At 51.1% G+C, this 15,147-nt stretch overlaps 1 protein-coding gene across 1 annotated transcript in view; it reads left to right on the top strand.

The window, feature by feature from the left end:
- The window catches only part of gpr107 (G protein-coupled receptor 107), a gene marked incomplete at its 5' end in the record, with an annotated part of 29,426 nt that extends 17,703 nt beyond the window's left edge, over positions 1 to 11,723 (top strand). The window contains 4 exons of the mRNA XM_084455751.1: positions 3,942 to 3,991; positions 5,062 to 5,145; positions 6,816 to 6,940; positions 11,360 to 11,723. Of these exons, the coding sequence (XP_084311877.1) occupies positions 3,942 to 3,991; positions 5,062 to 5,145; positions 6,816 to 6,940; positions 11,360 to 11,453 (353 nt within the window). The 3' untranslated portion in view covers positions 11,454 to 11,723. The remainder of the gene's footprint in view (positions 1 to 3,941; positions 3,992 to 5,061; positions 5,146 to 6,815; positions 6,941 to 11,359) is intronic.
- Positions 11,724 to 15,147: the final 3,424 nt, after the last annotated feature.

Genomic DNA, 15,147 nt, shown 5'->3' with positions numbered 1-15,147 from the left:
TCCGGTCGGGCAGCGATGAAAGCGAGGGCTGCTGTTGTTTGACTGCACCATTGTGTTATTTTATCAACTACAATTACATGCAAATAAATGAATGTGGCTCTATATCTTATCAGTTGGTGGTAGCTAGCTAGTGTGGGCTAGGCTAGGCTGTGTGGGCTAGGCTAGCCTGTGTAGGCTGGGCTGTGTGGGCTAGGCTAGGCTAGTGTGGGCTAGGCTGTGTGGACTAGGCTAGCCTGTGTAGGCTAGGCTGTGTGGGCTAGACTAGGCTAGGCAGTGTGGGCTAGGCTAGGCTAGTGTGGGCTAGGCTAGGCTAGTGTGGGCTAGGCTAGGCAGTGTGGGCTAGACTAGGCTAGGCTGTGTGGGCTAGGCTGTGTGGGCTAGGCTAGGCTAGTGTGGGCTAGGCTAGGCTAGGCTGTGTGGGCTAGGCTAGGCTAATGTGGGCTAGGCTAGGCTGTGTGGGCTAGGCTAGTGTGGGCTAGGCTAGGCTGTGTGGGCTACTAGATAACGTACCACTCTTGTCACTTTTCTTGTCCCTCCCTCTCCATTCTGCCCTGATCGCTCAAAAAACGTCTTCTTTCTCTTTGGTGCATGTAGAGGATGGGAGCGGTACTGCACCTGGGACTTCCTATAGTGCATTCGCTGCAATGCTGACTGAAATTAGCACAGTTTTCTACATTACTAGTAGCTCTCAATCTTTTTATAATAATATACGACGCGTCAACTCAATTTAAAAAAATTGCGTCAACAATTTTTCACAATCAATGTCTTCAAATTTTGGGTAATCGTTGCAGCTCTAGAGTGTGCATGCTGACGACATGGGTCATGGGTCATGGGTCATGGGTGGGGGACGAGTCAACAGGTTCACTGGGCTCATTTCTTTCTCCCCTATGCTCATTCATTTCCCATTATACTTGTGATCCACTATTTGGATCCCTTGGGCCAACGGTGTTGCTTCCTGTAGTGTGTGTGTGTGTGTGTGTGTGCGTGCGTGCGTGCGTGCGTGCGTGCGTGCGTGCGTGCGTGCGTGCGTGCGTGCGTGCGTGCGTGCGTGCGTGCGTGCGTGCGTGCGTGCGTGCGTGCGTGCGTGCGTGCGTGCGTGCGTGCGTGCGTGCGTGTGGGGTGCATATCACTAATTTATCCGCCACTATAAGCACTCAGAGCAGTAGGATTCTCTGCCTGTCAAGCTTCTTGAAAATACCAGTCTTTTGATGAATTATTTAGATGTGAATCTTTTGAAGTCTCTAATATAAGGGGGCATAACAGTAGCCTGAATTAACTCCTAAATCAGCATAAATTTGAGAGATATTGGAAGCCCCCCAAACGGTTTAACGTTAACAGAACTGTTCTAGCGAGTTAACTCGATTTGTAATGCGCTCCCCATCCAGTTGTCACACTGGCCCGGAGCGCCATGCAAGGCGCTTGCCTGCTCATTGGGAGCAATTTGGGCAATTTGGGCAATTTTAATAACTCTAGAGCATTTTCCATCAGTAATGTAGTGAATGGGATCCAGATATGATAAACCCTATTGGGCCGGTCAGTCCCTGGAGGTCAGATAACCCCTATTGGGCCGGTCAGTCCCTGGAGGTCAGATAACCCCTATTGGGCCGGTCAGATTAGTACAATTAGTTTTGCAGGAACTCTACAGATGCATTGTGAGTATGAGTAACATTCTTATATCGCTCAACCTTTTTCCATCACATGAATGTCCAATCATCTGTCACTCATCATTTGAAATATTATTTGGTCCAATGAAACCCCTTAGGACCCCTTGTGGTTGAAGAATGGGTCACAGATCTCGAGTGTGGATTTTAAATATTCAATCCCAACTTCAGACCCAGTTTTCTATTTTGAAGGCGTCTCTTACAGAAGCTCTGCAATCATTCATCACTTTCCTGGGATGACAAGTCGCCCTTCATCCTCCCCTTGAGACTCATTAGCGCTGGAAGGGCTTGGGAACGCGTCACGCTCCTTTCTGCACAGTCATTAGTGTTGGAAGGAGTTCAGAATGCAGTGGGGGGGGGTTACATTCAACATTTTACATTTGAGTCATTTAGCAGACACTTTCATCCAAAGTAACTTACAATAAAAGCAGTGCATTTGTCTAGACCGTGAGCCGATTACATCTTTGTCACGTCAGTACGGCATTCAGTAACACAGCAGGCACAGCACTACAGGAAAGAAGAGGATGTAGAACGTTGTTCCTCTTCTCTGCCTTAGTGAGCTGCTCCCAGTCGACCCAGAAAGAGAGCCAGCAGGAAGCTGACCTGATAGCTACTGTAGTGCTTGTGGAAGCTGACCTGAGAGCTACTGTATACTGTACATTTCTCAAATGTATGGAACTGAGTTATGGGTAAGAAAAACGTTAGTGAATTGCAGCTGGAATGTGTGCTCTGGTGAGGCTCAAAACACTGACCTGGAACTGACCTGGAACTGACCCGTACTCATCCTCTTTGGTACTGTACTCTACTAATGGTCCAGTTCTGTGTTTTGGTTCCCTCATGCTCTACTTTAAAGCAAACTTTAATCTTTTGTTTGCCTCAGTGCTGACCCAACAGAGCGTGTTTATTTTTGGAGCAGATTTGACAGATGATGCCAAACTCACCAGTACATTACTGAGATGCCCTGGTGGGATTTGGGCCTGGCCTGGTGGGATTTGGGCCTGGCCTGGTGGGATTTGGGCCTGGCCTGGTGGGATTTGGGCCTCGTCTGGTGGGATTTGGGCCTGGCCTGGTGGGATTTGGGCCTGGCCTGGTGGGATTTGGGCCTCGCCTGGTGGGATTTGGGCCTCGCCTGGTGGGATTTGGGCCTCGCCTGGTGGGATTTGGGCCTGGCCTGGTGGGATTTGGGCCTGGCCTGGTGGGATTTGGGCCTGGCCTGGTGGGATTTGGGCCTGGCCTGGTGGGATTTGGGCCTGGCCTGGTGGGATTTGGGCCTGGTCTGGTGGGATTTGGGCCTGGCCTGGTGGGATTTGGGCCTGGCCTGGTGGGATTTGGGCCTGGCCTGGTGGGATTTGGGCCTCGCCTGGTGGGATTTGGGCCTGGCCTGGTGGGATTCGGGCCTGGCCTGGTGGGATTTGGGCCTGGCCTGGTGGGATTTGGGCCTGGCCTGGTGGGATTTGGGCCTGGCCTGGTGGGATTTGGGCCTGGCCTGGTGGGATTTGGGCCTCGCCTGGTGGGATTTGGGCCTCGCCTGGTGGGATTTGGGCCTCGCCTGGTGGGATTTGGGCCTGGCCTGGTGGGATTTGGGCCTGGCCTGGTGGGATTTGGGCCTGGCCTGGTGGGATTTGGGCCTGGCCTGGTGGGATTTGGGCCTGGCCTGGTGGGATTTGGGCCTCGTCTGGTGGGATTTGGGCCTGGCCTGGTGGGATTTGGGCCTGGCCTGGTGGGATTTGGGCCTCGCCTGGTGGGATTTGGGCCTCGCCTGGTGGGATTTGGGCCTCGCCTGGTGGGATTTGGGCCTGGCCTGGTGGGATTTGGGCCTGGCCTGGTGGGATTTGGGCCTGGCCTGGTGGGATTTGGGCCTGGCCTGGTGGGATTTGGGCCTGGTCTGGTGGGATTTGGGCCTGGCCTGGTGGGATTTGGGCCTGGCCTGGTGGGATTTGGGCCTGGCCTGGTGGGATTTGGGCCTCGCCTGGTGGGATTTGGGCCTGGCCTGGTGGGATTCGGGCCTGGCCTGGTGGGATTCGGGCCTGGCCTGGTGGGATTTGGGCCTGGCCTGGTGGGATTTGGGCCTCGTCTGGTGGGATTTGGGCCTCGTCTGGTGGGATTTGGGCCTGGCCTGGTGGGATTTGGGCCTGGCCTGGTGGGATTTGGGCCTGGCCTGGTGGGATTTGGGCCTCGCCTGGTGGGATTTGGGCCTCGTCTGGTGGGATTTGGGCCTCGCCTGGTGGGATTTGGGCCTTGCCTGGTGACTAATATCCCTCTTTCTGCTCTCCTTTAAAGCTGCTATCAATCTGGCCCAGTTGAAGCTCTTCAGGCACTACTATGTAATGGTAAGAGTTTCCTTTATACCCGCTATGCATTCATTACATTACAGTCACTGACTGCATGCTCTGTCCAGAGGGACCTGTAATAATATAGACCCAGCAGGGGCTCAGGAGGGAGGATCCTGGTAGGTCATTGGCTGCATGCTCTGTCCAGAGGGACCTGTAATAATATAGACCCAGCAGGGCTTAGGAGGGAGGACCCTGGTAGGTCATTGACTGCATGCTCTGTCCAGAGGGACCTGTAATAATATAGACCCAGCAGGGGCTTAGGAGGGAGGATCCTGGTAGGTCACTGACTGCATGCTCTGTCCAGAGGGACCTGTAATAATATAGACCCAGCAGGGGCCTAGGAGGGAGGATCCTGGTAGGTTACTGACTGCATGCTCTGTCCAGAGGGACCTGTAATAATCCCACTCAAGAGTAGCATCATATAGACCCAGCAGGGCTCAGGAGGGAGGATCCTGGTAGGTCACTGACTGCATGCTCTGTCCAGAGGGACCTGTAATAGTCCCACTCAAGAGTAACATCATATAGACCCAGCAGGGGCTTAGGAGGGACGATCCTGCTAGGATTTCTTGAGAGGTGAGATTTGAGCCTGCAGTGAAAGATCTGCTGCTCTTAGATCAGTGGGCAATTCACACACACACACACACACACACACACACTACAGATGCATCCCAAAAAAATTTAATATTGTGAAAAAGTTAATTATTTAACGTAATTAAATTCAAAAAGTGAAACTTTAATGTATTCCAGATCTATTACACAAAGTGAAATATAAGTTTTGCTGCTTCGTCTCGTTGGCTGTACGTGCGTTCATTCGTCTGTCACACATGTACCAGAGCACACCACCTGGGGTGCTCTCCATAATTAATTTGACCCATTGCCAAGTACATTTTGAACCAAGTATCTAGTCTGTTCTACTCAGGAGACCGTGTACTCTTTAAATCCACAGGGGTCAGAGCTGGAGGTGTAGCAGATCTGTTGGTGCTTATTCTTAATAAGCTGAGCTCATTCCCTCGTCATACATTGTCAGACTGTATCTGACAGATTTGACATCTTTCTGTTCCCTGTAGATTGTGTGCTATATATACTTCACCCGAATAATAGCCATTCTAATCAAGTTCATCGTGCCCTTCCAGTGGAAATGGCTTTATCAGGTGAGTGTATATTTCTGCCTTTATTTGACCATGTTCAGTACTTAGCTAGTTGATAGTTGACTGTATTTACACAGATATTCGCCTTTTAAGTGATCTGCCACTCAAATTTGAATGGGCTTTGTTAAATCTACATTAGCGTTCCAAAAGGCTCTTTCCATGCATTTCATATTTCATTAACACCACTGGTTTTCAAATTTCTTCTTTCACCTTATGAAAAAGGCAGTACGATCTAATTTTGCATACATGTGTATTCATGGAAAAGTAATGAAAATGGTTTAGTTCACAGTTTTATCCTCACTACTGCCATAAGGGTTAGGGTTAGGGTTAGGGTTTGGGTTAGGGTTAGTGTTAGGGTTAGTTTTAGGGTTAGGGGTTAGTGTTAGGGTTAGGGGTTAGTGTTAGGGTTAGTTTTAGGGTTAGGGGTTAGTGTTAGGGTTAGGGGTTAGGGTTAGTGTTAGTGTTAGGGCTAGCATCAAAGATTCCTATGCAGGAAAAACCCTGGTAGAAGATGATTCCAATGGACGTTTAGCGATCCACCATCAACCACTACGAGCTTCTGCCTTCCCTCTCACTCCCTCTCACTCCCTCTCACTCCCCCTCACTCCCCCTCACTCCCTCTCACTCCCCCTCACTCCCCCTCACTCCCTCTCACTCCCCCTCACCCCCCCTCACTCCCTCTCACTCCCCCTCACTCCCTCTCACTCCCCCTCACTCCCTCTCACTCCCCCTCACTCCCTCTCACTCCCTCTCACTCCCTCTCCCTCCCCCTCACTCCATCTCACTCCCCCTCACTCCCCCTCACTCCCTCTCACTCCCCCTCACTCCCTCTCACTCCCCCTCACTCCCTCTCACTCCCCCTCACTCCCTCTCACTCCCTCTCACTCCCTCTCACTCCCTCTCACTCCCCCTCACTCCCTCTCACTCCCCCTCACTCCCCCTCACTCCCTCTCACTCCCTCTCACTCCCCCTCACTCCCTCTCACTCCCTCCCACTCCCCCTCACTCCCTCTCACTCCCCCTCACTCCCCCTCACTCCCCCTCACTCCCTCTCACTCCCCCTCACTCCCCCTCACTCCCCCTCACTCCCTCTCACTCCCCCTCACTCCCCCTCACTCCCTCTCACTCCCTCTCACTCCCTCTCACTCCCCCTCACTCCCTCTCACTCCCTCTCACTCCCCCTCACTCCCCCTCACTCCCCCTCACTCCCTCTCACTCCCCCTCACTCCCCCTCACTCCCTCTCACTCCCTCTCACTCCCCCTTACTCCCTCTCACTCCCTCTCACTCCCTCTCACTCCCCCTCACTCCCTCTCACTCCCTCTCACTCCCCCTCACTCCCCCTCACTCCCTCTCACTCCCCCTCACTCCCTCTCACTCCCCCTCACTCCCTCTCACTCCCTCTCACTCCCCCTCACTCCCCCTCACTCCCTCTCACTCCCTCTCACTCCCCCTCACTCCCTCTCACTCCCTCTCTCTCCCTCTCACTCCCTCTCTCTCCTAGCCTGGGTCCAGATTCGAACCCACCCACTCCATCGAAGTTGACTGATCTGAACAGAGTTGATATTCCCTGTCTGATATCAGGATCTCACTCCTGCTCTCTCTCTCTCTCTCTCTCTCTCTCTCTCTCTCCCCTCCCTCTCCCCTTCCTTCATCCCCTCGGTCCCCCTGCCCAGCTGCTGGACGAGCTGGCCACGCTGGTCTTCTTCTTCCTGACCGGCCACCAGTTCCGCCCGGCCTCCTACAACCCCTACCTGCTGCTGTCCGCCGAGGACGAGGAGGACCTGGAGATGGAGGACGTGTGAGTAGCTAGCGCAGCAGCGCCACCTAGCGCTCCTCATCCATCAGACACGCTTCCTCTAGCGCTCCTCATCCATCAGACATGCTTCCTCTAGCGCTCCTCATCCATCACACATGCTTCATCTAGCGCTCCTCATCCATCAGACATGCTTCATCTAGCGCTCCTCATCCATCAGACATGCTTCATCTAGCGCTCCTCATCCATCAGACATGCTTCATCTAGCGCTCCTCATCCATCAGACATGCTTCCTCTAGCGCTCCTCATCCATCAGACATGCTTCATCTAGCGCTCCTCATCCATCAGACATGCTTCCTCTAGCGCTCCTCATCCATCAGACACGCTTCCTCTAGCGCTCCTCATCCATCAGACATGCCTATCTAGCGCTCCTCATCCATCAGACACGCTTCCTCTAGCGCTCCTCATCCATCAGACATGCTTCCTCTAACGCTCCTCATCCATCAGACATGCTTCATCTAGCGCTCCTCATCCATCAGACATGCTTCATCTAGCGCTCCTCATCCATCAGACATGCTTCATCTAGCGCTCCTCATCCATCAGACATGCTTCCTCTAGCGCTGCTCATCCATCAGACATGCTTCCTCTAGCGCTCCTCATCCATCAGACATGCTTCCTCTAGCGCTCCTCATCCATCAGACATGCTTCCTCTAGCGCTCCTCATCCATCAGACATGCTTCATCTAGCGCTCCTCATCCATCAGACATGCTTCATCTAGCGCTCCTCATCCATCAGTGTTTCACTGGAGGGGCGCGGTTTTGGCAGCAACTATTTTTATTCATTCATCTTTAATTCACTACTTACTTTCGAATAAATGCTTGCATTTTTTTTTTTTTTTTTTAACTAGAAAAGCCCGCTCCACTTCCACATTCCATAACTACATGCTGAAACATGCATCATGGGTGGGGGACGACAGGTTCACTGTGCGCAGGTTAAGAGAACCGAAATCAAACCACACCCTAAGAGTCCAGAGATTGATTCAGAAGTTGTTGAACACGTGTTTGTGCTCGAACCGTTCTGAAACAGCCAGACACATGGATGCCTCTGGAAAAAAAATCATGTTGACGATGATGGCGATGATGATGGCGATTCACCGTAGTATTTGAGTGTGGAGAGAGAGACTCTATCGCGGCCGACTGTCACCCCACAGCGTGGTGAAGAGACAGCAGGGCGCATCGCTCCGCCCGCCCCGGCGCCACCTGTCCCCCCCCCCCCCAGGAGAACCCAGGCCGTGGTGTCACCTGCTCTGACCCACATACCCGCCCAGACCGGCCTGATCAGCTGCTCCTCCACAGCGCTCTGCTCTCCTCATCTCACATCTTCCTCACGGCCCACTTCTAGCCTCTCAGCCTCCCTGAGATACTTCATCAAAGTCCGCTGTCCTCCTCCTGGGCTTTCTCTCTTTCTCTCTCTCTCATTTCTTATTCTCTCCCTCTCCCTCTCTCTCTCTCTCTCTCTCTCTCTCTCCATCCAGGCCACAGAAGAGGGCATCGCTCTTGGTCCCGTAGTGTCACTTTCTCCTGTCCTCTACCTTGACTCCTCTCTCCTCCTCCCTCGTTCTCCCTCCCTCCTCCTCCCTCGCTCCAGGCGCTCTCTACCTCTCTACCTCTTTTTTTCTCGTCCTCCGAGCCCTTGTCCTCGTTTCTCCCGGCTCCTCCCTCTGTCGCTGTTCTTTCCACCCAGGCTTAGACCAGACTATACTATACTATACTATACCAGACCAGACCAGACCAGACCAGACCAGACCAGACCAGACCAGACTAGACCAGACCAGACCAGACCAGACCAGACCAGACCAGACCAGACCAGACCAGACCAGACCAGACCAGACCAGACCAGACCAGGACAGGACAGGCTAGACCAGACTAGACTAGACTAGACTAGACTAGACTAGACTAGACTAGACTAGACTAGACTAGACTAGACTAGACTAGACTAGACTAGACCAGACCAGACCAGACCAAACTAGACCAGGCTTAGACCAGACCAGACCAGACTAGACTAGACTAGACTAGACCAGACCAGACCAGACCAGACCAGACCAGACCAGACCAGACCAGACCAGACTAGACTAGACTAGACTAGACTAGACTAGACTAGACTAGACTAGACCAGACTAGACTAGACTAGACCAGACTAGAGACCAGACCAGACCAGACCAGACCAGACCAGACCAGACTAGACTAGACTAGACTAGACTAGACTAGACTAGACCAGACCAGGACAGGCTAGACCAGACTAGACTAGACTAGACTAGACTAGACTAGACTAGACTAGACTAGACTAGACTAGACTAGACTAGACTAGACCAGACCAGACCAGACCAAACTAGACCAGGCTTAGACCAGACCAGACCAGACTAGACTAGACTAGACTAGACCAGACCAGACCAGACCAGACCAGACCAGACCAGACCAGACCAGACTAGACTAGACTAGACTAGACTAGACTAGACTAGACTAGACTAGACTAGACCAGACTAGAGACCAGACCAGACCAGACCAGACCAGACCAGACCAGACTAGACTAGACTAGACCAGACTAGAGACTAGACTAGACTAGACTAGACTAGACTAGACCAGGCTAATACAAGGGTTAGTGTCATAACAAGGCTAACTTATTAATGTGTCATAACACATCTAGCTAAACTGGCAAAGTCAGGAGGCCTCTGATCACTAGATGACATTGACCTTGACTAGATGACGAGCCATTTTCAGAAGTGTGTTCTGTTCAGACCCGGTTGTGCTTGGCTGTTCAGGAATGTGCATGAAACTAGCGGGATTACGCCGTCAGTATGGAACCCAGGTGCACAAGCTCAGGATGTGATATTACCTTCTACATTATTACAGTCTGTGCGTCTAGGGATGTGATGGCATGTTTGTCATCTCTGCCTGGGGACACACTGAGGGACCTGGTAGTGAAGCAGTAGATCGTGATTATCACCCTCAGAAATAAAAACAGAAATGCGCCACAATGGACCCCATAACTTCAGTCTCAACCAAATGAGGAAGTGGATGAACATTGAAGCTGACGGGTACAAACTTGTCTTTTAGAACAGTGACACCCCTCCGGAGGTGTGAATTAAAGATGGATTATACAGTGCATCAGAAAAGTACTCACACCCCTTCACTTTTTCCACATTTTGTTCCAGTAGGTCACAGCCTTATCAAAGATCTACACGCAATACCTCATAATGACACCGTGGAAAAACATTTTCAGACATGTTTGCAAATGTATTCAAACTAAAAGCCCTAAAAGGGGTGAGAGTTCTTCCTGGATGCGCTGAGTGTTTATAGAGCAGCCGGAGCAGCTGTCTCCCAGAAAGGGGAAGGTGGTGGATGTTGAAAAGACGGCCTCTCTCTCTCCAGACCCTGCGTACTACCGGGGCAGGGCGGCTGTAGCTCAGTTGGTAGAGCGGGTCGTTCAGTGATCGAAGGGTCAGTGGTTCGAATCCCAGCTCCGACTGTTCACATGTCGAAGTGTCCTTGAGCGAGACACCTAACCTAACCCCAAATTGCTCCCAATGAGCAGGTTAGCACCTTGCATGGCAGCTACCTCCATGTGTGTGTGAGTGTGTGTGTGTGTGAATGGGTGAATGAGAGGCCATTGTAAAGTGCTTTGAGTGCCGCTAAGGTGGAAAATAAGTTCTATAAGCTCTATAAGTGCAGTCCATTTACCATTTACCACATGAGCAAGACCTGCTGGAAGTGGATTCTCAGTTAGGAGACAGGAATGAAAACACCCAACAACAACAACAACAACAAAACTCAAGTCCACCTCACCTCACCTCACCTCACTCTCCAGCCAGTGAATTTGTTCCAAAGGGGTGAAACTTGCTCCACAGATTGAAATACAGCAGCTTGAAAAACAGCAGATTGAAATACAGCAGATTGAAATACAGCAGCTTGAAATACAGCCGCTTGCATGTCGTTGCTGTCGGGTCAAAAACACTTGATTAAAAAAATAAAAAAAAAAGATTTTTTTATTTTTTTTACATAAATTGAAAGCTGGGACGATACTTTACAACCTCTGCATCTCCAGCCTGGGAAACAATGTTTTCTAATCAGTCCATCATATGTGATGTCATGTTCAAAAACAGAAATCAGAATTTTCTTTTCAACATTCGTGTTTTGTTTTTTTTACATAACAGTCATTTAACTGAGGCTTTTATCCAAAGCGACTTAGTCATTGCATTTAACGTGCTAGGTTTTCACCCGACAGCAACGATATTTCAAGATGCAAGATAGATTGAATCCTGATGTGCGTGCGTGTGTGTGTGCGTATGCGTGTGTGTGTGTGTGTGTGTGCGCGTATGCGTGTGTGTGTGTGTGTGTGTGTGTGTGTGCACTGTGAAATGATTGTGTCTTTAACGCGGACTCATCCATGTTCCTCGTCCATCTTCAGAGTGACCACCTCAACGGCAGCGGGCGACGGAGTGAAGAAGGTGAAGAAAGTGTCAAACGGACCTTCGTCAGAGGAGAGGGAGAGCAGGGCCTGATGGGAGATGAAGTCCATGGGCGTCGCAGTACACTTGATATCTCCAGACCTTGTGACTGCTAACGAGGCGATGATCCTGAGGAGAACCACACACCCCACTCCCCCTGAGGAGAACACACACCCTCACTCCCCCTGAGGAGAACCACACACCCCCTCACTCCCCCTGAGGAGAACACACACCCTCACTCCCCCTGAGGAGAACACACCCCCTCACTCCCCCTGAGGAGAACACACACCCTCACTCCCCCTGAGGAGAACACACACCCTCACTCCCCCCTGAGGAGAACACACACCCCCACTCCCCCTGAGGAGAACACACACCCCCTCACTCCCCCTGAGGAGAACACACACCCTCACTCCCCCTGAGGAGAACACACACCCCACTCCCCCTGAGGAGAACCACACACCCTCACTCCCCCTGAGGAGAACACACCCCCTCACTCCCCCTGAGGAGAACACACCCCCTCACTCCCCCTGAGGAGAACACACCCCCTCACTCCCCCTGAGGAGAACACACCCCCTCACTCCCCCTGAGGAGAACCACACACCCTCACTCCCCCTGAGGAGAACCACACACCCCCACTCCCCCTGAGGAGAACACACCCCCTCACTCCCCCTGAGGAGAACACACCCCCTCACTCCCCCTGAGGAGAACACACACCCTCACTCCCCCTGAGGAGAACACACACCCTCACTCCCCCTGAGGAGAACACACACCCCCTCACTCCCCCTGAGGAGAACACACCCTCACTCCCCCTGAGGAGAACACACACCCTCACTCCCCCTGAGGAGAACACACCCTCACTCCCCCTGAGGAGAACACACACCCCCACTCCCCCTGAGGAGAACACACACCCCCACTCCCCCTGAGGAGAACACACACCCTCACTCCCCCTGAGGAGAACACACACCCTCACTCCCCCTGAGGAGAACACACACCCCCTCACTCCCCCTGAGGAGAACACACACCCTCACTCCCCCTGAGGAGAACCACACACCCTCACTCCCCCTGAGGAGAACCACACACCCCCCCTCCCCCTGAGGAGAACACACACCCTCACTCCCCCTGAGGAGAACACACACCCCCACTCCCCCTGAGGAGAACACACACCCTCACTCCCCCTGAGGAGAACACACACCCCCCTCACTCCCCCTGAGGAGAACACACACCCTCACTCCCCCTGAGGAGAACACACACCCTCACTCCCCCTGAGGAGAACACACCCCCTCACTCCCCCTGAGGAGAACACACACCCTCACTCCCCCTGAGGAGAACACACACCCTCACTCCCCCTGAGGAGAACACACACCCTCACTCCCCCTGAGGAGAACACACACCCTCACTCCCCCTGAGGAGAACACACACCCTCACTCCCCCTGAGGAGAACACACACCCTCACTCCCCCTGAGGAGAACACCCCCCCCCCCCTGAGGAGAACACACACCCTCACTCCCCCTGAGGAGAACACACACCCCCACTCCCCCTGAGGAGAACACACCCCCTCACTCCCCCTGAGGAGAACACACACCCCCTCATTCCCCCTGAGGAGAACACACCCCCTCACTCCCCCTGAGGAGAACACACACCCCCCCACTCCCCCTGAGGAGAACACACACCCTCACTCCCCCTGAGGAGAACACACCCCCCACTCCCCCTGAGGAGAACACACCCCCTCACTCCCCCTGAGGAGAACACACCCCCCACTCCCCCTGAGGAGAACACACACCCCCTCATTCCCCCTGACCGTGGCTCACCCTTCCAGAAGGATCCTTGACTATGGTCTGTTACAAAATGGTGGTCTTAACTGTACTGTGTCTAAGTGTAAATATGTATCTAAAGACATCTCATTTATGTTCTAATGAAGGACGTTCCGGGGCCTCATGAGAACCCAACTTAACAGATCCTGGTGGTTTTTAATTGGCCCACTCCGGTTCCGCTCAATACTTATTCAACTTCTGTTCGGTCTTCATACTTATTTTGAATGTATAGATATAGTATGATATTTCATATGACCTCTAGTACGTGCACACTCATGCTCATGACCTCTAGTACGTGCACACTCATGCTCATGACCTCTAGTACGTGCACACTCATGCTCAGAAACATGAACAAATGAAAAGCCTGTGGTTTCTCAAGTACAGAAACTGTATGAAAATATGATATATGAGCAAAACTCTTAAAATACGGCTCCAACAACTGTGTAAATGAAATGACTAATTTTTGATGAGATTAATTTATTTTGTGCCGACTTGATAAGTTATTCTTTTAGTTGTGAATCAGAGTTGTGTGGTGTGGGTTTTTATTCAGTTGTCTGCGGTGGACAGGTGCTGTGACTGCCTAAACGGTACTGAGTCAAATAAATAAATGTTTACATTTCAAAGTGCTCTTTGAGAGCTGAAATCCTCAGAGTAGCTTGTGGGTCGCAAACAATAATTGATGATAGCAGCATTTTGACTTACAGGGAAATATCTACAGGTCTGTTTATTCTTTAGGATGGATGATGCGCCCACAAGCAAGTCTGTCACGGTTGAGGGAAACGTTCCATTTATTTAGTTTCTCAATATGATCAGTCGTTACAGATACTCATCAATATGGCCAAAGCAGGGGTGAGAGGCTCGTTGAGGACAGTTTTTCTCCATTAAGATGTTTCTCCTTTGTACATAATTGCAATAATGCAAAACAACGTTTGCAGACTAAATGAATGGAGGGAGGATCCGGTGATGCTGCTGCTGTTCTGTTGTGTTCAGGTCAGATAACGGTCCTGTCTTGTTGTGTTTAGGTCAGATAACGGTCCTGTTTTCTTGTGTTGAGGTCAGATAACGGTCCTGTCTCTATTGCCTACTTTTTCTGTCCATGTTTTAAGGAGTATGTGTTTATTTATCTCCTATTTCCTGGTTCAACATGAGCTGCATATTTAAAGGCACCATTTAAGACTAAGTTGTAAAGATGGAATAGAACTGTAAATATACAATGTTCATAAAGTTGTTTTTGACCCTCCTCTGCCTTTTCTTAATATTTGTATGCACTAATTGTGATTGTGTCCGCTTGATGAAGCTGTGAGATTATACTGTGTAAACCATCATCTCCATATACTGTACTTGACTAGCACTCTCAAAAAGTGGTCCTTGATTTTAATGAGGTCATTTTGGATGATAAAGTTATAGAAACAACTAGGTGTCTCTAAACAGCTTTGTGGCCCATTTGTATGGGCATGCCCAACTTATTCATACTTACTGTATTTACGTATCTTCTTCTACTACTTCTCACTGTTTTCCAATAGCTGTCTATTTACCATTAACATATTACCTCAGTTTGCTCATGCCTCTTTCTGTGGGCCAATATGCTCTCATCTCTTAGAGTGTGTGTGGCTCTTAACTGACTCAGGATCATCTCTTAGAGTGTGTGTGGCTCTTAACTGACTCAGGATCATCTCTTAGAGTGTGTGTGGCTCTTAACTGACTCAAGATCATCTCTTAGAGTGTGTGTGGCTCTTAACTGACTCAAGATCATCTCTTAGAGTGTGTGTGGCTCTTAACTGACTCAAGATCATCTCTTAGAGTGTGTGTGGCTCTTAACTGACTCAAGATCATCTCTTAGAGTGTGTGTGGCTCTTAACTGACTCAAGATCATCTCTTAGAGTGTGTGTGGCTCTTAACTGACTCAAGATCATCTCTTAGAGTGTGTGTGGCTCTTA

The sequence above is a fragment of the Borostomias antarcticus genome, assembly GCF_949987555.1.
Source record: "Borostomias antarcticus genome assembly, chromosome: 2".
Taxonomy (NCBI): domain Eukaryota; kingdom Metazoa; phylum Chordata; class Actinopteri; order Stomiiformes; family Stomiidae; genus Borostomias; species Borostomias antarcticus.
Note: the sequence above shows the minus strand (reverse complement) of the source record. Positions and strands in the feature narration are given on the sequence as shown.